The 22,865-nt window shown below is 46.3% G+C and overlaps 1 protein-coding gene across 1 annotated transcript in view; it reads right to left on the minus strand.

Annotated features, from left to right (window-relative positions):
* Window positions 1-19,998: 19,998 nt before the first annotated feature.
* JCAD (junctional cadherin 5 associated) overlaps window positions 19,999-22,865 on the minus strand; it is a 38,537-nt gene continuing 35,670 nt past the window's right edge. The window contains exon 4 of the mRNA XM_068986998.1: window positions 19,999-22,576. Within this exon, the coding sequence (XP_068843099.1) occupies window positions 22,542-22,576 (35 nt within the window). The 3' untranslated portion in view covers window positions 19,999-22,541. The remainder of the gene's footprint in view (window positions 22,577-22,865) is intronic.

The following is a 22,865-nucleotide window of genomic DNA, read 5'->3' on the forward strand; positions in this document are numbered from 1 at the left end:
CACTCACACACACACGACACACACTCACACACTCACATATGCTCACATTCATACACACCTTCACATACACTCACACAATCCCATACCCTCACACCCTCACACACACTCACACACCAGACACACACCCTTACACACTCACACACATTCACATACCCGCACACCCTCACACCCCCTAATACACAAGACACACACTCACACACATTCATACACCTTCATATACCCTTACACTTTCACATGTTCACACACTCACACACAAGACACGCTCACACATGCTCACACACAAGACACACACCCTCATATACTCACACTGTCATACACCCTCACACACACTCACACTCACACACAAGACACACACTCACACACCCTCATACACACACTCACATTCACATAGAGACACTCACATACAGATACTCAGACACACACAGATGTACACACAGATGTACATGCATCTGTGTTTGCCAGAAAACTGATATTGACTCTTTTAGGGAGTTAAAACAACAGAGGCAAATGATTTGCGTCACGTCAAAGGTATGTATAGGTGCAGAAGACTGAACAAGTAAGTTATGTGTGCGTGTGTGTGTGTGTGTGTGTGTGTGTGTGTGTGTGTGAGATATACAGAAAACCGCCTGGGAGCACTGTGCACCCGTCCACGTCATCCGGTGGCTATGGCCGCGCAGATGTGGGGCTCAGGGCCATAGCCCAGCGGCCGCCCCGCTGCCCAGTGACAGGCAACAATCCCATGGGGATGCTGACATATGGAAATATCCTGGACCTGGTTCACTAGAAGGAGGTTGGGGGGTGTCTAGCACTTTGCTCTAGATTCTGTTTCTAGGTACAGGGCCTTCTGTGTTGCAGCCAGGAGAAAGCCTGATGCCTCACGTGCAAGCTGGGTCACTGATAGAGGACAGTCTAGCAGGTGAGGGGATGGGAGGAAAGGCCTGGCTAGTCGCTCTTCCCAGGCATCAACCAGTGCACCTTAGGAATCAGGAGAGGCTGAGGTGGGCTAGTCCTATCTGGATATTCATGCACGTTACTTGTTTGTTACACGTTCAGAACAGCCAGGTGTGGTTTGCTGTCCTAGGAGATTCCGGGAAAAGGGATGGGCGATGTGACTCCTGCCTTCCAGGGGCTGCTAGGTTAGTTGACAACTGGTAGGGTAACTGGTTGTGAAATAATGACACTGTTTGGGGAAGGATTTGTGCAATCAGTTCTATGGCTCGACCCCACCCCTGCTATACACAGTGTCATGGACTGGTAGACAGGACTGGGAGCAGAAGGACACGGAGCATCATTCCGCCAAGAAGGCTTGGTTCTGCAGCTCTGTGACCTCAGGCTGGTGCTTCTCAAAGTGTGAGCCTGATGGGTGACCCCAGCAGCATCACCATCCTCATGGGAACCTGTGAGCATGCCAGTTCTCAGGTCCCACCACTGACCTATTGAATCAGAAGCTCCAGGAAGGGATCCAGAAAACTGTCTTAACAAGCCTTCCGGGTGTTCCTGAAATTTACTCACACGTGAGAACACAGCCTTCAAGCACATCGCTTGACCCCTTTGGCCCTATTTCCCTCATCTCCCACCAAGGGAGAGTTACTTGTCCCAGTCCACCCATTTAAGTTATGGGAATCAAGTAAGTTAATCAAAGCACCTAATAATGCTAAGTGAAAGTTGCTCAGTCGTGTCCAGCTCTTTGCGACCCCATGGACTATACAGTCCATGAAATTCTCCAGGCCAGAATACTGGAGTGGGTAGCCTTTCCCTTCTCCAGGGGATCTTCCCAACCCAGGGATCCTGCATTGCAGGCAGATCCTTCACCAACTGAGCTATGAGGGAATGCTAAGGACATCGACAAATTATTACCAGAAAGAAGGTGTGGCACACATAGACAAGGGACTGTTGTGCTTGTCCAAGTCACTTCAGTCGTGTCCGACTCTGTGCGACCCCATAGACAGCAGCCCACCAGGCTCCCCCGTCCCTGGGATTCTCCAGGCAAGAACACTGGAGTGGGTTGCCATTTCCTTCTCCAGTGCATGAAAGTGAAAAGTGAAAGTGAAGTCGCTCAGTCATGTCTGACTCCTAGCGACCCCATGGACCGCAGCCTACCAGAGGTGCCTCCCATATAAGACCATACCGTAAATACCCACATCACAATAAAACCCATCACTCACCCTCAGCAGGGCTGCTCAAGTTGTTCAACAGCCCCTGAGTGAACTGGATTCCACAGCTTCAGATGCACAGGCCCAGCGGGGGTGGGCGCCAGGCCAGGTTGCTTCGGGCCAGACAGGTTGAAACACTTTTCTTCCGAGTTCCTGAGGAGGGAGTGGTAATAAACTCAAGAGAGAAACAGCCAGGAGGGCTTAGGAAAGCTAGCCCATCACCTTAGAGGCAAGTTAAACATATGATGGTGCGTAGAAGAGAAAGCTCGCTTCTTCTAAGACACAAGGGGAAAGATCACACAGAGAGTTCAGAGCCAGCCACTCTCACCATGAAAAAACAGAGTGGTAAATCTGCAGGTAAATTTACAGATCCGTAAATCTACAGATATGGTGGGGTACAAAAAAAAAAAAGGAATTTTAACATAGAAATTCTCAAAGGAATAGGATAGTCTATCTTTAACATCGATTTTTCCCATGACAGTACTTTTCTATTGTGGCAATATAAATATTATAAGAGTTACCATTTTAACAATTTAAAAATGCACCAGTTTATTTTTGGTTGCGCTGGGTGTTCATTGCTGGGTGCAGGCTTTCTCTAGTTGTGGAAAGTGGGGGCTACTCTTCATTGTGGTGTGCAGGCTTCTCATTGTGGTGATTTATTGTCAGGAGTCACGTTAGGCATTACTGACAAAACGGAGGCATGGCCCTAAAGCCCTCCCTTTGTTCCGTAGGCACGGACCTGGAATGAAGGAGTTAGGTTTTGTGATTCAGACTTGTTTTTTCCTTTCCTCGGCTGAGTTGACTGAAGAGAATATTAAGGTGCTTATTGTTTTTGAGAGGAGCATGAGAAGGCATAAAGCCTTCTGCAGCTGTGCTCAAAGAATAATTCATAAAGTTAATCACTGACATTTTTTCAAGGACTTTTACAAAAGAGTGTTCCAGGGTGAGCACAGAGGCTGCAGCTTGAGACTATGGGAGGGAATTGCTATCTGAAGCCTATTTGTGAGGAAAGTGTTTATGGCAAAGGAGTTGTTGAATTTAGGGGTTAGGAATAATTAAAATACTTAGAAGCTAAAGATTTAAGGGATGCTGTAATGTTAGCATATTCTACTATAGCTTATAGAGATTAGGGACTTTAGAGATATTTATAGCTAGAAGCCCTTTCTTAGAAATAGTGAGCTTAGGATACTAGGGGCAAACAGGACTTAGAAAGATAAGAATTAAAGTGAGGAATGTGGTATGCAGCCCAGACATTAACAAGAGTTACAGTGTATTCACAAGGACACATGAGAAAAAGTAGATAAGAGAATCGCTGAGGAAGGAACTCCTTTTGAAGGGCAACAATGATTTTTGGGAGAAAAATAAATCTGGGTCAATGGGAACTAAAAATATCAAACCCCTGACCTAATGCTTTTGTAAAAGTATAAAAGAGAATCATCAGTTCAGTTAGTTCAGTCGCTCAGTCGTGTCCGACTCTCTGCGACCCCATGAATCGCAGCACGCCAGGCCTCCCAGTCCATCACCATCTCCCAGAGTTCACTCAGACTCACATCCATCGAGTCCATGATGCCATCCAGCCATCTCATCCTCGGTTGTCCCCTTCTCCTCCTGCCCCCAATCCCTCCCAGCATCAGAGTCTTTTCCAATGAGTCAGCTCTTCACATGAGGTGGCCAAAGTACTGGAGCTTCAGCTTTAGCATCATTCCTTCCAAAGAAATCCCAGGGCTGATCTCCTTCAGAGTGGACTGGTTGGATCTCCTTGCAGTCCAAGGGACTCTCAAGAGTCTTCTCCAATACCACAGTTCAAAAGCATCACTTCTTCGGCGCTCAGCCTTCTTCACAGTCCAACTCTCACATCCATACATGACCACAGGAAAAACCATAGCCTTGACTAGACGGACCTTTGTTGGCAAAGTAATGTCTCTGCTTTTGAATATACTATCTAGGTTGGTCATAACTTTTCTTCCAAGGAGTAAGCGTCTTTTAATTTCATGGCTGCAGTCACCATCTGCAGTGATTCTGGAGCCCCCAAAAATAAAGTCTGACACTGTTTCCACTGTTTCCCCTTCTATTTCCCATGAAGTGATGGGACCAGATGCCATGATCTTCGTTTTCTGAATGTTGAGCTTTAAGCCAACTTTTTCACTCTCCTCTTTCACTTTCATCAAGAGGCTTTTTAGCTCCTCTTCACTTTCTGCCATAAGGAGGGGTGTCATCTGCATATCTGAGGTTATTGATATTTCTCCCGGCAATCTTGATTCCAGCTGTGTTTCTTCCAGTCCAGTGTTTCTCATGATGTACTCTGCATATAAGTTAAATCAGCAGGGTGACAATATACAGCCTTGACGTCCTCCTTTTCCTGTTTGGAACCAGTCTGTTGTTCCATGTCCAGTTCTAACTGTTGCTTCCTGACCTGCATACAGATTTCTCAAGAGGCAGGTTAGGTGGTCTGGTATTCCCATCTCTTTCAGAATTTTCCACAGTTTATTGTGATCCACACAGTCAAAGGCTTCGGCATTTGAAATAAACAGGCAGTCCAAGAAAACTGAGAGGCTGCCTCAGCTTCTCGCCGACACCGCTCACCCCTTCAGGTTGAGTCCCTGGCTGCTGGAGCTGGACTCCGGCAATTTGTTGCAGAGTGCAGGCTCTCGGCTCTTGGGCTTCAGTAGTTGCAGCTCCCAGGCTCTAGATTGTAGGGTCAGTCATTGTGGGGCAAAGACTCAGTTCCTCTGTACCCTGTGGAATCTTCCTGGACCAGGGATCAAACCTATGTCCCCTGAATTGGCAGGCAGATTTGCAACCACTGGGCCACCAGGGAAGTGCCATTGTAACCATCCCTAAGTGTACAGTTCACATTATCATGCAACCATCGCTACCATCCACCTTCAGAACTTTTTCATCTTCTCCAACTGAAATCTGTACCTGCTCAATACACACTCTCTCTCACCCCTTGACAACCACCGTTCTACCTTGTCTCTAGAAGTCTGACTATGAATTTGACTAGAATACCTGGGTACATCATGTCAAAGAAATCAAGCAATGTGTATCTTTTGTGACTGCCTTATTTCACTTAGCATAACATCTTCAAGTTCATCCAGGTTGTAGCGTGTGTCAGAATTCCTTTCTTCTGAAGGCTGAAACATATTCCATTGTAGATCTATATCACATTTTGCTTATCCATTTGTCTACCGATGGATAGTATTTTGACTTCCAGTCTCCTATGTGCTAACTACCTGGAAAGGTGGAAAATAAACGAGGCATGTGTGAAACACTAGGCACAGCCAGATGGGTGTCATAACCCCAGGCGATGAGTCAGCAGGCAAGTGCATCTGAGATGTCGCTGCTCACAGCCGGCAGGAGACGTGGACGGAAAATGTGACCTAAATGTCCATTCATAGAAAAACAAATACCATCAGGGTAATGTGGATGGTGACATCAACTCTTCTGTCAAGAAGCTCCCAACAACAACACTTCAAAACACCAGAAATGAGGGCACCGTGGTATCTGGCCAATGTTTGTATGCACACAAGGAGCCTGTGTCCACTAAAGGTGACGACAGAGGTATTTGGTGTCTATGTTGATGATTCTATTTTCAAATTAGTACTGTGTTGATTTCAGAAGAGCTGACTTCTTCCTAAGTGTGTATAAATGCTTTCAGGATGGAAATGTTCAAAGTGCTAAATCACTGGGGACAGAAACAGTGTGTTTGTTCCAATGTCCACCTTATTAGGGCCCTAGCAAAGAGTTAAATTTTTGTTCCACTAAAAGGGAAGTGGCGGGGAAACAGGAACCACCAACAGGCTGACCATCCGTGGGCTGTGGGTTGAATGTGTGCGGACGATCAATAAGCAAGAAGCATCACCATCTATCGACCTGTGATCCTGACTCTGAAACCTCCCCATTGCTTCCTTTGATAGGAAACAGAGGAAGTGAGGCCCTGCTGCCCCAGCCCTCGCTGCCCTCGGACCCTCACACACCAGCTTCTCTCCCCTTTGGCTCACGTTGCAGACTGAATAGGATGCAGGTGTCGTTATTCAGAGTCTGCTTACTAAGCAGAATGGAAAGGGAGAAGGAAAGTTCAGCTGCACATGTGTAAGGCAGCAAATAGCTCTCCAGGGGGAGAGAAAGCCCTGGCTAGCATTTGTGTGGGAAGAACTGCGTGCTGGGGGAATATTTCATTCTTACGCGCTAGTGAGGCAGCAAGGGGGTGATTAACACATTATTCACCTCAAATCAGGAACTGAAGGGAACCGAGAGAGACGAATCCCTTCCCATCCCTCAAGGGATCCCCCGCCCCCAATGGGTCTTGTCATCTTCCTTTGTGCATCTATGCTTATTAATAAACAACCGGACCAATGCAGACCTCTCAGGGGTCTTACGCACATCTGGACTGAGCAGGTGAATCTATTCAGGGACAGTTGTCCCCATCTGGGACAACTTTAAGCACATAACTCATAGAAGTCTGCATGTCCCACTGGCCCCACAGAGATCCTGATGCAATTGCAGTGGGAGGGACATGCATCACCGAGGTGGCGTCCCTAGAGCAAGAGTTGGAAGAAGTCCTCTAGAAAAGTCCAGAGTTGAAGAAAGCCAAATGTCCTACTTCACTTTGGGGGACCTGAAATTCCCACCCGGCTATAAGGCAATACCTCGCAAGCTGGGTGCTTTCCTGTACACTCTACCCTCCTGTGTGAGGTTCTTCCCCACTGCTGCCCCTAGAGATCACTTGTTCGCTGCTCAAAATGCATCCCAAACTCTCTCCTCCTCTGGGAGGTCTCATTTGTCAAGCAATGAATTGTGTTATCTTTCCTGATTCCAAATCCGTTTATTTAGAGATATCTCTATTCTTCTTTCCTTTTGGCTCAGCTGGTAAAGAATCCGCCTGTGAAGCAGGAGACCTGGGTTCAATCCCTGGCCTGGGAAGATCTCCTGGAGAAGGGAAAGGCTACCAACTTCAGTATTCTGGCCTGGAGAATTCCATGGACTGTATAGTCCATGGGGTTGCAAAGATTCGGACAGGACTGACTGATTTTCACTTTCACTACTCTGCTACTTAGAAACTGCTCAGTGTGCTGAAATCCTCCCTGTCTATCCCTGTCTCTGTCTCTCCATCTGTCTCTTTATCTCAGAAGACACTGAGTATCTCTGGCCTGGGGACTGACCGACTATGTATTTGGCAGGAGGTATGTGTCGAATGAGCAAATAGCTCACCATACCCATCCAGAAGGCCAAGTGGAACTGCAGAACTGGAACATAGAAAGGAGTAAAGCATTAATCCACCAGCTTATCAGGTTAGTTGGCCATCACCTGGCACAGAGCAAAGGCCTGAAGAAAAATGGGATTTAATAAGAAGGGAGGGATTTTAAGCCTCTCAGTGACTGGAGCCCCACTGTGCTCTCCATGTGGCATGCTCAGATGAGCCTACATTCAGGGTGGTAAGGACACTCAGTCACCTGTTTACATGTGTTCCCAACACATGAACATTTGTACCACGTGTTTTGGGGATCAAAACTCAGGAATCTCAGCCATCAGACATCATGCCTCATTTTTTCGTTTTTTAAAAAAATTATTTTAATTCATTAATATATATTTTTTGGCCACACCAGGCAGCATACAGGATCTTAATTCCCCCACCACGGATGGAACCCACACTTACTGCATTGAAAGCACAGTCTTAACCACTGAACCACCAGGGATGTCCCTTCTTCCTTTGAATAAAAAATGCTTCTCCCATTTTCTTTGAAAATCCAACTAGTGAATTATCATTGTTCTTGTCTGTCTCCCCATTGGAGGATCCAGCGGGGCGCCCTGCTCCTCTCTCCCGTTCCTTGCCATAGCAGGGAACATGTGAACTACAACAGACCTGAAGGAGAATTTCCTAGTTAAGACTTCCGGGGGCCCGCAGAGTACCGCTATTCAGGAATAATTTTTTGTTAGCCAGAGATCAGCGCTGCACAAGGCTCTTGTGGTGCTTGGGGACCCCGGTTTGTAAACAGGGACTCTTTCCTTACTGCTAGAGGATATTTAGACCCAACAACTGCTGCTCGGAAAATGGGAGGAGAGTGACGCTGAGGACCACTGTCAGCTGAGGAGTGTTAAAACAAGCGCTGGTTTGTGCACACGCACCATCACCCATACACACGCACACGCTGTCACAGGCAGTAACACGTTCTGACAACAAAACCAGGCATCTCAGCGCTTGAGCCCTGGTTGGGCACTTCCACGAACTGGCCAGCAGGGGGCAGCATTGCAAAGGCGTCGGCGGCACCCAGCCTGGAAGGAGGATGATTTAACCTGACAACCCGCATCCTGTGCTACTCGGCCAGGCCCTGCGCTGGGTGCTTCGCAGCCTGCGATGGAGAAAACAGGACCATCTCATTTTCCTTCCAAACCTCCCAGAGCGGGCTTCACCCAGAGCCGCCTGGCTGAGGCGGTAAGGGCAGGGGCCGCGTCGTCTCAGCTGCAGCCAAGCCTCTAACTAGGTGTGTGATCTGGACGAGTTCGTCATCCCCGCCCATTTCCTGGAGCATGCCTTGGCCGACAGAGCCGTATCACCCAAGAGAAAGACGATGTGAGCCACACACGCAAGCCTCTTTGTTATTGTTATTTAGTCTCTCAGCCGTGTCCGACCGACTCTTTGAAACCTTATGGATGTAGCCCGCCGGGCTCCTCTGTCCTTGAGATTTCCCAGGCGAAAATACTGGAGTGGGTTATCATTTCCTTCTCCAGGGGATCTTCCGGACCGAGGGATGGAACCGGCATCTCCTGCATCAGCAGGTGGATTCTTTACCACTGAACCACCTGAGAATTTGTCAGTGACTTTCAATTCCCCAGTAGCACCTTTCAAAAAGGAGAAGAGATGAAATTTAGTAATGTGTTATATTTAACCCAGTAAAATAGTATCTCGATGTGTAATCTAAAAATATGGAACTACTTTGCATTTGTTTTTTGAAGTCTTCAAACCCGGGGTGCAGTTTACACTTTTACAGTTTCCATCCCTGTGGGGATAGCGCATCACAAGGGTTCCTCTGGGTGAAGCAGGCCTAGCGACTGTGGGAACCCGCTGGGTGTTTACAAAGCCCCAGGGCCAGAGAGGAGTGGGAGCGGCAGACACGTGACCAGGCCCCACAGCCTGAATTTGGTTTTGTCCAAAACTTGAGGTTGTCACCAAAATCCTGAATGCCAGCCAAGCCCATTTCCTTTCCCCTTTCCACCTCCTCTCTCTCCACACACACACAGTGTTTGGAACCTGCAGTTGAAGTTTCCTCAGAGGTCTCTTTCATGAAAAATTCTGCAACAAAAGGGACAGAAGAGCAGCCACTCTGGAGAACAGTATGAAGGTTCCTTGAAAACTGAAAACAGAGTTCCCATATGGCCCTGCAACCCCACTCCTGGGCATATATCTGGAGCAAACGCTAATTCCAAAAGATGCATGCACCCCGATGTTCATCGCAGAACTATTTACAATAGCCATGACGAGGAAGCCACCCAAGTGTCCACCGCCAGATGAATGGATAAAGAAGCCGTGGTGCACATATACAGAGGACTACTACTCGGCCATAAAACGGGATGAAATAATGCCATCTGCAGCAACAGGGATGGACCTAGAGATGATCAGGCTAAGTGAAGTGGGTCAGAAAGAGGAAGACATATCCCTTACGCGTGTCATCTAAAATACGACACAAATGAACTTAACCACAAAGACTCACGGGCATAGACCACAAACATGGTTCCCAAAGGAGAAGGGGGAGGGGTAAACTAAGACTGAGATTGACAGATGCACACTGCTGTATACAAAGGAAACAAGGCCGCACCATGGAGCACGGCGAACTATGTTCAGTGTCTTGCAATAAATTAGACTAGAGAAGAATCTGAAAAAGTATATGTTGTTTTTGGTTAGTTGCTAATTCATGGCCAACTCTTTTGCCACCCCATGGAGTCTGCCAGCCTCCTCCATCTCTGGGGATTCTCCAGACCAGAACACTGAAGTGGGTAGCCATTCCCTTCTCCAGGGGATTTTCCCAACCCTGGGAATGAAACCGGTCTTCTGCATTGGCAGGCAGACTCTTTACAGTCTGAGCCCACCAGGGAAGCCCCAGAGTATATGTATGCGTATGTAAATATAGAGGCATAGCTGAAGCACGTTGCTCTACACCTGAAACTAGCACAGCATTGTAAATCAATATAAAATTAAAATTAAATTTAAAAATTATAACAATAAGCACAAACTTGGCAATTAAAAATGTTTTTAAAAAAAGAACTACCATATAATCCAGCAACTCCACTGCTAGCTAATTATCCAGAGATAAAAAAAACCAGCAACTTGGAAAGCTGTCTGCACCCATATTCATTGCAACATTACATATATATATATATATATATATATATATATATATATATATAGAGAGAGAGAGAGAGAGAGAGAGAGAGAGAGAGAGAGAAAGAGAGAGAGGTTGGAGGCAGTACTGTATTTTTCTTCTTAGGTAGCACTAATTTTCAGATGAGGCTTCCCTGGTGGCTCAGTGGTAAAGAATCCGCCTGCCGATGCAGGAGACACGGGCTCAATCTCTGGGTCAGGAAGATCCCCTGAAGGGGGAAATAGCAACCCACTCCAGTATTCTTGCTTGGAAAATCCCAGAGGAGCCTGGTGGACTGCAGTCCATGGGATCACAAAGAGTCGGACACCACTTAGGGACTAAACAACAAGTGCAAAACATTTCAGATTCATCTCCTCTGCCATGTATAACCTGACCTTGGAAACATCTTTAAACTTCCTGACCCTCTGTTGCTTCATCTGCAGAAAAGGAATGAGAATATCTGTGTGCCTGGCTCACCAGATGGTGGTGAACAAGGGTTTCAACCTTGGCTGAAAGGGGTTCAGAAAGAGAGGGTCCTGAGACTGCACCCACCTTGTAAGCGAGGCCACCTGGGCATCCTGGGCGGGGACGGCAGACACAGGAGTCAGGATGGAGGCTGTGTGACATCAGCAAGAGCACTGGGTAGGGTGGCAGTATTGTCTCGCCCTGGATCCAAATCCCTAACCCCCAGTTGGCACAGGGCTCCGTGAAGAGGGCCAGGTGACACACACCTGCGGGACAGGAGCCCTGCACTTTGAAAACCCAGGGGGTCAGAGGAGCGATGGGTGCCTGAGTTTTGCCCCCGAGGGAGGCGGTCTTTATCCCACTTGGCCATCCACAAACCTGTCCTTTGCCCTGGTGACGGACACATCTCAGACTGTTCACTTTGCAAACATCCTTGGAAAGCTGGTTTGGAGCAAAATCTAGAACAAGAGCAGTCAGCAGAAGGGCAGGCGACCCACAGAGAGCTGCCTGAGTTGTCTCTCAACTGCCTCTGTCTCTCAATATATAGCAACAAATGTATATACATATTTATTGCTATACACACACACACACACACATATGTCTATGACACTTAGGTTGTGTCCATGTTTTGGCTATTGTGAATAGTGCTGCGGTGAACATTGGGTGCATGGATCTTTTTGAATTAGTTTTCTCCAGATATATGCTTGGGGTGGGACTGTCGGATCAAATGGTAACTCTATTTGTAACTTGTTAAGGAGCCTCCACACTGTTCTTCACAGTGGCTGCTCTATGAAACCAAAAAAGCACCACATGAAAGTGTGAGTGCGGGGGATCCATCTAGTGTTCCCACTGCCCTGATGCTGACAATTGTCCCCTGTGAGGGGAGGAGCCAAAATGACTCCCTCGTGCTGCTTATACAGATGGGGAGCCAGGACGCAAAGAGGTGATGTGTTTGCCCCAGGCCACCTGGCTAATTGATGAACTGCCGAGTCTAACACTGAGAAATGTAGACTCCAGGCCTCTGGCAAGATGACCTCTGAGATCGCTCAAGCCCCACCCATCCCCACGACAGCCTGCAGATTATAACCTCTGGGAGTTCTCAGTAGTCACCACCCTCAGAAACCTCTGGAGCTGAGCTCCTTTGAAAACAAGTGAAAACATAAAACCATTAGTCGCTGTCATGTCCGACTCTGCGACCCCTTGGGCTGTAGCCTGCCAGGCTCCTCAGTCCTTGGGATTCTCCAGGCAAGAATCCTGGAGTGGGTTGCCACGCCCTCCTCCAGGGAATCTTGAACCTGGGTCTGCTGCATTGCAGGCAGCTTCTTTACTTTCTGAGCCACCAAGGAAACCTGGAAAACAGGTGAGAGGGGTGCAAAATAACTTGGCTTTGTCTCAGGGCATCATGCTTGCAGGGGCGGCAGGGGGTTACCAGGGAGCTAAGGACACCCAGGAGCAATTGGACCCAGAGCTGCCCAGGGGGTTGGGCATGGGCAGGGCTGCAGCTGTTGGGGGGTGAGTCTGGTGATCAGCCAGGTACCCCTACACCTGTGTAGCCGATGCTGTTGTCTCCTAAGGATCCATACCCAAGGGGCAATTTCTGTGCAACATAGGTAGCCAGGCTCCGGAAGTCAGACGGCCTAGGACTGAGGTCCGTCTTTGTGCTTCTGTGGATGTTGAGGAGGGTCTCTTGCCCGGGAGGGGCTCTGCAGGGTGGTGGGGGGGGCATCCTGCAAGAGCCCCAGTTCCTGCCCCTCTTCTCTGGGGGTTGTGCTCAGCATGGGCTTCCCTGGTGGCTCAGGCGGTAAAGAATTTGATTGCAATGCAGGAGACCTGGGTTTGATCCCTGGGTTGGGAAGATCCCCTCCAGTATTGTTTCCCAGAGAATCCCATGGAGAGAGGAGCCTGGCAGGCTACAGCCCATCGGGTGGCAAAGAGTTGGACGTGACCGAGCAACACAGCACATGTGCCCAGCATGGCTGCTTTTCCAGGCCACAGCATGACAGCTGATGAACTTTGATTGAACAGGCGCTTTGCTAAGCTCTCTCATGCATTATTTTATCTGACCCTCACGAAACCCTCTCTGTGATAGCAGAAGTGACCAGATGCCTATTTGTCCAAAGCCCCACTGGCTCTAAGGCACATATATGCTTCCAATAAAAAGCTTGTGGGTTATCTGCATATTTTCACAAATCAAGTTTGACTGATTGCAGCAAAGTACCTCAACCCAGATCTTAGATGAGTAGGTCAGGGGTTCCATTTGCAGGAAAAGCTGCCAGCCTCCCCAGAGCCAGGTGGTACCAGATGCTCTGGACCAGCTCCCTCTTCGGAATGAGCCAATGCTGCCCTCTAGTGTCTGAACGCTGGTGGGACACCTCTGCCAAGGATGCGCAGGTTGACAGCCTTGTCATTCTCATCCCTGGAGTCACAGGACAGAGTGTGCACCTCCCGGCTCTGAAAAGTGTGCTTCTTCCCAGTGCCTCTCCACACAGACAGCCAGGCCCTGACCACCAATCTTGAGCATCCTTGGGCTGAATCTCGAGCATTCTAGGGCTGTGCGGAGCTGTCACCACCCTCCTGCAGGCTCAGCTCTATGAGGAGGGGTTTTTCCTCTGGAGGGGACTTTGGGACACCTTTTGCCACAGTCGCTCATCCCTGAAGCCGTTTATTCCAACGGCTAGGAGCCAGTGTTGCTATTTGGCAGGAATGCCAACTCGAATTCCACGAACCTCAGAGGTATTTCCTCTCAAGTGACTGTCGCTTTAGAAACCAAGAGTGAGAGTGCTAGTCGCTCAGTCGTGTCTGACTCTTTGGAACCCCATAGACTGTAGCCCACCAGGCTCCTCTGTCGATGGGATTCTTCAGGCAAGAATACTGGAGTGGGTTGCCATTCCTTTCTCCATGGATCTTCCTGATCCAGGGATCAAACCTGGGTCTCCTGCATTGCAGGCAGACCTTCTTTTTAAAAAAAAAAAAAACCATTTGAGCTACCAGGGAAGCCAAGGATATTTCCAAAGACATGAATCTGAGCACTGAGAAACACAGCATCTCCTCCTGTGAGGATTTTGGAGAAGTGTTTGAATGTCCAAAAAGCAGAGATGCCTCTAATGATTTTTAGCCTTTGAAGAGGCGTCAGAGGAAGGGTCTGAGGTCAACTTTGGCCCTCGGGTATAAACCTGGTGGGTGAGAGGTGAGATTTCCCGAGGCAACCAGCCCAGGTCAATCTAGCCCTGTTAGCGGAGGTAGGCATGGGGTCAAAGGGCAGAGAGCTAATCTCTTGAGCACACACCTCCCTCTGGGTGATTCTTGATATCCCCAAAGGCCCTGACCTCAGGCATTTGCAAATTATAAAAATTCATGGAGTCCTCCCTGGCTATCCAGTAGTTGGGACTTCACCTTCCAATGCAGGGGATGCCGGTTCAATTCCTGGCTGGAGAGCTAGGATCCCACATGCTTCATGGCCAAAAAACCAGAACATAAACAGAAGCAATATTGTAACAGATTCAACAAAGGCTTTCAAAAAAATTCATGGATGCCTTGAGAACACGCAAATCTCCCCATAATCACAACAGCATATAATGAACAATGGAATTAGCCCATATCTCAGTCAGCAGGTTTGTTACTGTATAATGCTGTGTAACAAGCAACCTCAAACATTTCAAGAACATACACAGTAAGCATTGGTTTCTCACACATTCGTGGTCAGCTAGGGTGACTCTTCTTCAGCCTACAGGTCTTCGGATTGACTGGGATAAGTGTGTCATTCATTTTTCCAGAATGAGGGGCTGCTGGAGCATATTTTCAAGGCAATGGGAGTAATCCAAACATCATACCCTGTGGACCCCAATGTACCTGTGAACTAATCAGTGGGCGGAACACACAAAGGCACATGCTGGGCTGGTCCCTGGCCAGTGATGTCCTAAGACTCACCAGCTTCAAACTGGAGGATTTATGTGCAGCCCCAGAACAATGACCAATTGCCACGTTTCCTAAACATCGCTCAAGAACAAACGAAACTGTGTAGCCAACCTGGCAAAGACTGAGGAGTGGGAGTGAGAGTTTGCACCCGGTCTCCACCATTTGTGTCATCATGGGGTTCCCTGATGGTGGGAACCCAGATTTTGATCCCAGAGCTCACTTGAAGCTCACTCTGGGTTGTCCTGCAGAGATTCTTTGCTACACCATGAGCAAGTCTTATTCATGAAACCACCTTTTATTTTCATAAGAAGAGGTTTTCTATTGTGTGTGATGGCAGGATCTAGGCAATGCTTCTGTGACTTGAAAAATTAAAAGTGAAAGTCACTCAGTTGTGTCTGACCCTTTTCAATCCCATGGATGTCCATGGAATTCTCCAGCTCAGAATACTGGTGTGGGTAGCCTTTCCCTTCTCCAGGGGATCTTCCTGACCCAGGAATCGAACCGAAGTCTCCTGCACTGCAGGCGGATTCTTTACCAACTGAGCTATCAGGGAAGCCCCTGTGACTTGAAACTTCTCTGAAGAAAGAAAGAAACAAACCCCTTCATAGACACTATCCATGGGAGGTGCTCAAACTTAAAAAAGAAAATCTACTGTGAATGAAATAAAGTCTGCAAACTTTAGCTTCTTTTTCTTCATGGTACATCTTATGTACATGAATTGTATCTGAACCAGATATAATATGGGCATGATTGTACCTCTGATAGGGAATCCTCCAAGAGTAACAGACATTTATAATAAAGACAGTCATTTAAAAAATATTGGTATAAACTGTGTGGCATAATATTGGTGTGACTCAAACACAGACTTCTGTCCAAGCTCATGCATGCTGTGCTTCCCAAAGGCAAAAATAACTCTCCTGACAGCTTGCATGCGAAAAAAGGTGGATCCTATGGTAAAATTACAGAGCTCTCAAAATGAATCCTCTCAGGCCCCATCTCACATTTCTTATTCTTTCCCCACTAGCCACGACGTTTCCCTTTTGCTTTTACTGGTAACAGAATTATGATTATATTCAGGTCTGTAATGGTGCCCAATTTAAAGGACTACATTTCCCAACCTCCCTTGTAGCTAGTTTGACTAAGTTCCAGCAAATGGAATATAAGCAGAAGAGTTTAGGATTTCCTGGACATCTCTTTAAAGTAAGCTAACTCATCTGGGAGGAGAATTCTTCCTCCTGTCAGCTACCTGGAAAGTGTCCAAGATGACTGGTACTTTGGCAGCCATCTTGGGCCATGAGGTTACCTTGAGGATGGAGGCCACCATGAGAGGATGCTAGAACAGAAAGATACAAGGAGCCCAGGCTCCCCAGGTACCGTGGAGCAGACATGCTAGCCCCGGACTGCCTGCCTCTGAGTTCCTTGGAAGTGTGAGAGACATAAGCTTGCATTTCACTTAAGCTACTGGTTTTTCCAATTTTCAGATAAGCAGTTGAACCTTATTCTAACAGATGCATATAGTGTTGTAAGATGTTACCTTTGAATTTCTTGACTAACTAGAGGATCATTCTCTCGTCCTCCGGGATGCAGCAAGCTAAAATGAACAGCATGACTTTGGGGTATAGAAATAGGTTTGAACCCCTGCCCTTTCACCAGCTGTGAGCTGCATCTGTAAGCAATTATTTATCTTCTCTATACCCAAGTGTCTTTTGTAAAGTGTTGTACATTGAATTTATGTTATAACATACCTGGTGCACAGTAGGAACCCAACAATGTTGGTTTCCTTGTTTTCTTCCACGGACTTGCAAAGAGTTGGACACGACCAAGCTAGTAACACACACACATAGCTGATTAACAATGCTGTGATACCAAACTTCCTATCTCTTCTTCCCCTCTCCCCAGCAACCATTCTCTAAGTCTGTGAGTCTGCTTTGTAAGAAAGTTCATTTGTATCCATTTCTTTTTATATTCCATATATAAGGGATGTCATACAGTATTTCTCCTTCTCTGATTTCACTCAGAATGACAATCTCTAGGTCCATGCATGTTACTACTAATGGCATTATTCCATTCTTTTTAATGACTGTGTTATATTCCATCACATATATGTACCAATCTTCTTTATCCATTCCTCTGTTGATGGACATTTAGGTTGTTTCCACGTCTTGGCTATTGTAAACAGTGCTGCAATGAACACTGGGGTACATGTATCCTTTCAGACTATGTGTTTCTCTGGGTATATGCCCAAGAGTGGGACTGTAGGATCAGATGGTAGCTCTGTTTTTTAAGGAACCTCTGTACTATTCTCCATAGTGGCTGTACCAATTTACATTCCCACCAACAGTGTAGAAAAGTTCCCTGATTTTACATACTCAGAGGAAATTTCAGGGAAACTCACATCTAGGTTTGCTTCTATACAGGTTGGCTCTGCCATGATGACCTCTGAAATGCCAGTGGGGTTAAGCAAGATAAAAACAGCCACAGGTAGTAAAGCAGGGAGCACAGGACAGAAGTAGCCGTGAGACGAGACAGCAAATAGAGCCTCGATGTGATCAGGCACAAACCTCTACCTCAAGAGCTGGGTTCTCCCACTGAGTCCAGACCAGACACCGACTGGGCCTGGAGGAACGATGCTTCCCACGGGGCTGTTGTCCCCAGTGCTGAGCAATGGGGTGATCGACAGCGTTTCCAGGCTGTGAAGTACAAGCTGACTATCTTGGGGGAGATTTATGCTCGCGGTAGAAGCAGAAAGGCCAGCTTAGCTGGGAAGAGACAAACTCTCCGAACCTGAGTGCATTTAAATTGTGAGAAAAACAGTCTATACGGACACTGCAGATTAATGCCTTGGACTGACTGCCAGGCTCATAAACACCCCGGTACCCTGTTCTAACCTAAGAAAAATGTTTGGGAGAATTCAATGTTGTCAGTCTCTTGGCTGGTCTGTACTATGGCGGGGGGCGGGGGTGGGGAACAAAAGCATGATAAGTTATTGGAAGGGGGAAGAGGGACATGGACCACCCCGGTGAAAGATTAAGTCATGGCAAGATTCCCTACCCCAGGAATGACCCGGTCTTCCATCATGTACAGCCGCAGTTTTCAAATTATTTTACTCTTGGACTGTTCTGTCAGGGCGAAAGACCCTATGGACTTTCAATTTCACCAAACAACAGTTATTTCATCTTAGAGTTGGAAGAAACCAGCTAATTTAGTTCAATCCCTTTCCCCCACTTATGAAACGTTTCCAAGTGGGTAGCAGAGGTGGCCACAGTCACAGAGAGTTTAGGCAGAGCTTAAAGCCAATTCCTGGCCCAAGCGCTTCATCCTACAGGATTAATTTGGTCAAGGGACTTCTTTTCCAGTTATATTCTAATATGTGCATTGAATTACCAACTGGCAGGGAATAGCTCTTCATTTTAAGGCCTGCATCTTGACATGATCTGAAATTTCAGACTAGGGAGAGGGCCCTGGAACTCTTGAGCTTTGGGCTCCACACATATGGAGCCAGGAGAGGATGAGGGCAAGTCTGCAAAAGCTGATAGGAAAGAGGTAAAAAGGACCTTTTTTTTAATACAACTTGGAAACCACCAGGTAGCGTGGTGGTAAAGAAATTGCTTGCCAAGCAGGAGACACGAGAGACATGAGCTCAGTCCCCAGGTCGGGAGGATCCCCTGGAGAAGGAAACAGCAGCCCACGCCAGTACTCTTGCCTGGTAAATCCCACGGACAGAGGAGCCTGGCGGGCTACAGTCCCTGGGGTCACAGAGTTGGACACGACTGAGCAACTAACACACAACTCCACAGGCGCCCTGTCCCTCCCCCTGCTGCCCATGAACCTGAGACTGTTCTGGGGGGCTGTGAGTTAGACCCCATCAACGTTTCCCAGAGGCTGAATTGCAGTCTTTACCACTCCTCCCCACCTTTTTAAAAAAAAAACAAAAAACAAAAAACAAAGACGTGCAGGCTGGGGACCATTCTATCTTTCATGTTATTTTATCATCTCCTCCTTCTTGGCTTGAGGGGTCCCTGAGAGGACAAACCCACACTCCTGGAAAAGGACCTCCCACCAGGCAGACTCTTAAAGGTCACTTGGAATCAGTCTCTTAAATCCTGTCCTGAGTAGCAACCCTCCTCCCACAAACAGATGTGCAGAATCAGGAGTTCAAAACAAAACAGAAAGAAAATGCAGAAGTCCCCCAGGCCTGTAACAGCTTTGGCTTAAGAAATGCACTTGCACCCTTCACTCCATCTCTGCCAGGTGGATCTGGCAGAACAGTGACCACCTAAAGAGTGATGGTACTGCATCCAGGTCTCTGAGCCCAGATATTTAAAGGCATTCTGCAGTGCTGGCCCGTTTACGGGGGACGCTAACCTGACATTTAACTGTGTACCATTTAGTCATTTTAAACAAGACAAAAGACGCACAAGTGTAATCTTGGAAGGTTACAGATGAGATGCCGGGTTCACCTTATCTTTCATCAGCCCTTTCTGCTCAGGGCTGGGAAGTAGTTGTGTCAACTGAGAATCAAATTTATCTTTTCCCCAGAAACCCATAACCAAGGTGCTATCAGAGAAAGTCATTTTGCTGTTGCAAAAACCAGTCATTTGAGTTTAAGCTCAACAGGGTCATTTGGGTTTAGACACTTGGACTTCTGTGAACAGCAGACAGCCCTTCACAAACCATCATGTGAAACAGACAAGGGTCTACTTAGAATTTCCACAGGAATCAAACCTCAACCTACAACTCTCCGGAGGAAATCAGGATCTCACGGTGCATACATTTTTAAGGGATGTTAAAAAAAAAGGGACCCAAATAGTTATGTACAAACACGGAAAAGGATTCTAAAGACGCAGTCAGGGACGGTGCACCCTTCAGAGGGAGTTTTCTGTAGTTTGCAGAAACTGAAGGTTCAAAACAATAATAAAGATGTTTGGTTTTCAATGGTCCAGGAATTTTCTTCAAAGAAAGGTAATTAGAGCTATATTACCAATATTTTACCCCTTTTGCAAATCAAGAGATACAAATACATTTCAACTGTGATTCCTCACATTTTTAAAGTCCAAACAGTCAAAATTAGAACTTTTAATCTTATAAGCCCCCAATTATTAAACACCAACAGTAAATCATATGAATGAGAAAAATAATGACAAATACACAATATGAATACTTCCTTTCCAGCCACAAATGATAAGAGAGAGCTGTGCATGTATGAGAAATAGAAATAATAAAAGAATAATTAGCAAAAGTTCAAAACCTCTGGACAAGCTATTTTATAGGATCAGAAACCGTTATTTACCTTAGAAAATGCAAGTTTAAAAGTCACATTTTCAGTTACCTCTCCTCCCCAAAACTTATGTACACGCTAGAATCTAGAAATTAAGGTTAAAGGGATAAATACTGATAATTTCCCCTAAATTTTTAGAATGGTTTCAGAGTGATATGATACAAGGATTTAGAAGAAAACAGGGTGTCATATTCTGGTTTGTGATTTCTTCCCTTTAGGATCCTTCTCTTTCTCTTGAGGAATAAGCTCTGATTGAACTCTTTTGATTAAAAGATGTTTTAGATGGGATTAAAGACTGTAACGGGAAAGTCAGACCCGGTAATATGTATATACATACACGACACACACAAGTATATATGTCTGTAAGTGTACATACATGACACATGCGTGTGTCTATACGCATGTTTATGTACACACATGATGCATGCGTGTGTGCATATACATATACCCTCTCTCATCTGCACCTAAGAGGGATGTACACCCCCTCACAAGGACCCCCCAGGTGGCTGCTCCCAGCGGTACCAGACGACTCCGGTGATTTTCCCAGCATAGGCCCGGCCCGTCATCCCCATGGGCTGTGAGAAGCAAAGCCTCTAATTTCACACGAACCAAAATCTGGAAAGGAGTGACCATGAGAAACAGGGAAGGAGCAAGGCTGCAAGGTGGGTTTGAAAAGACTTCTCAGAACTGCTTAGACTCCGTGTTGTTTATTACTGTCCAAATGCATGGAGTTCTGATGAAATACAATCATATGGGACAGATAAAAGCAGGCCATGAGAGCCCAGAGCTGTTTTAGGGCCAAATGGCAGACCACTCAGCAGTTCACATCTTAGGAATTCAAAATGCTTAGAAATTGATAAGGTGGTTTCTGAAAAAGAAAGAGAAAGAGAAGGAAAAAAAGATGAAAAGGAGGGAGGGAGGGAGGAGACAGAAACCACTGAGGAAGTGTTAGCTCATGAGAAAGCCTGACTTAGAAAGAAGTGACAAACACATTTTTTAAAAAATGCATAAACTTTGTGCAGATTAATGCAATAGTAAACAGCAGAATACATAGGCCTCATAATACTTCTGTAATGGCGTACATATAATGTCTCTAGCACTTTTGGAAAATAGGCAGACGCTAATTAAAGATCATTCTAGATAAAAATACACATTTCTTTAAAGGGACAATGGGGGTGAGGGGAGGGGGATCTGGTCTCAGGGCACATCCCCGCAGATGAACAAAGATGAAACTATGGGGTTTTTTTGGTAATTCTAGTGAATATGGCAGCAAAAATTTGTTGTAAGGATGTTGTTGGCTGGTTTTAAGAGGGTTATTTTCAAATATAACCTTATAGCTGCATTTGTAAAAAAAAAAAAAATCTTTGTGAAAAGTTAATTTTATTAACCCTGAAAAATGTCTCTATTGACATCTCTTTCTAAGATAAACTAAGAGTAGCAAGAGTTGTGAATGGGTGAGGGGTTTATGCTTTAAAGCAAATGCGAACCCTCTCTGGGTTCCTCTCACACAAAGGGATACAGACTCTTAAATACAATAAACTTCCTTAAAAATCTGCCACCTAACAACTGTTTACATCATAGAAAAATAGCAATTTTTTGGTAAAAAGAAATATAGTTACTTTGTTAAAATGGTCTATTTTACTAGCAATTATTTCTCATATAAAGAACTTCTAGACATCCATACAGGAAATAAAAATAGATAATACTGAGTGCAAAGCAGACAATGGCATGTTTGCAAAAGATCAGAGCATCTCATTGCCGATAAATAATACTCTTGTCCATCATGGTACAAGGTTTCATCTTTTGGAAACTTACAAGCTACCGCTTTCATTTGCTGATGGCAAGTTACTTAATAGGTAAAGTGACTTCAGCAGCAGAAGGCCAAATTGATGAGAAATGGATCATACATACGTGTTCACATTTCCCGGAAACTCAAAGTGCTGAAACACTAGCAATGGCCTACGTCCCCCAAACTCCCGAAAGTGAGTGTGGGCAGCAGGCCACAGGGATGCGAAGGGGGATTTATGACATTCTTGGTCCTTTCAAAATCATTCATTAAACCACCCACATTTGAGTTTTCACATATAGCCAGATTAACACCAAACGGTCTATCAGCTGGGCTAAATCCATCATTAAGGAGGGTCCTTGTGACTCTTTTCTAAATATAGGTATTAACCCTTCGTGCTATAAAAACAGATGCTTTCAACAGACTACTGCTTTATTTCCACAGAGTGACTCTGTGGAGTCGATGTGTGTCCTGGCCATGGGGAAGGATGGCCCAGTGAGGTTCCTCCCAGGTGGCGGGGCTGAGGCCAGCTTGGGGGGGGTCACCCATCAGCAAAAGACGCAGCCCCACACTCCAGCGGCGTGCCATCACACCCTCTCCACCCTGCTTGGGTCATAGGAATCTGCAGAAAAAGGAAACAAAAGAAAATGAGTAGCATATTCCACTGGTCTGCTTTCTATTTAATCCTCAGGCCAGAAATAAATGTGTAGGGAGCCGGGCCCACAGGTGTTGAGATGTTAATTTTCAGACATCTCACCGACCTTATATTTCACCAAGGAGTAAACGGCTATCATCTAAAGGCTGTTTTGAAGGAACGGGTATGACCCATGCCTAATCACAGATGGGAAATGGGGGCAGCTTAGTATTTTGACCGTCCCTTCCTGTTGTTCACAGGGAACATAATTCACTTT

Source organism: Capricornis sumatraensis, chromosome 15 (genome assembly GCF_032405125.1).
Source record: "Capricornis sumatraensis isolate serow.1 chromosome 15, serow.2, whole genome shotgun sequence".
Taxonomy (NCBI): Eukaryota; Metazoa; Chordata; class Mammalia; order Artiodactyla; family Bovidae; genus Capricornis; species Capricornis sumatraensis.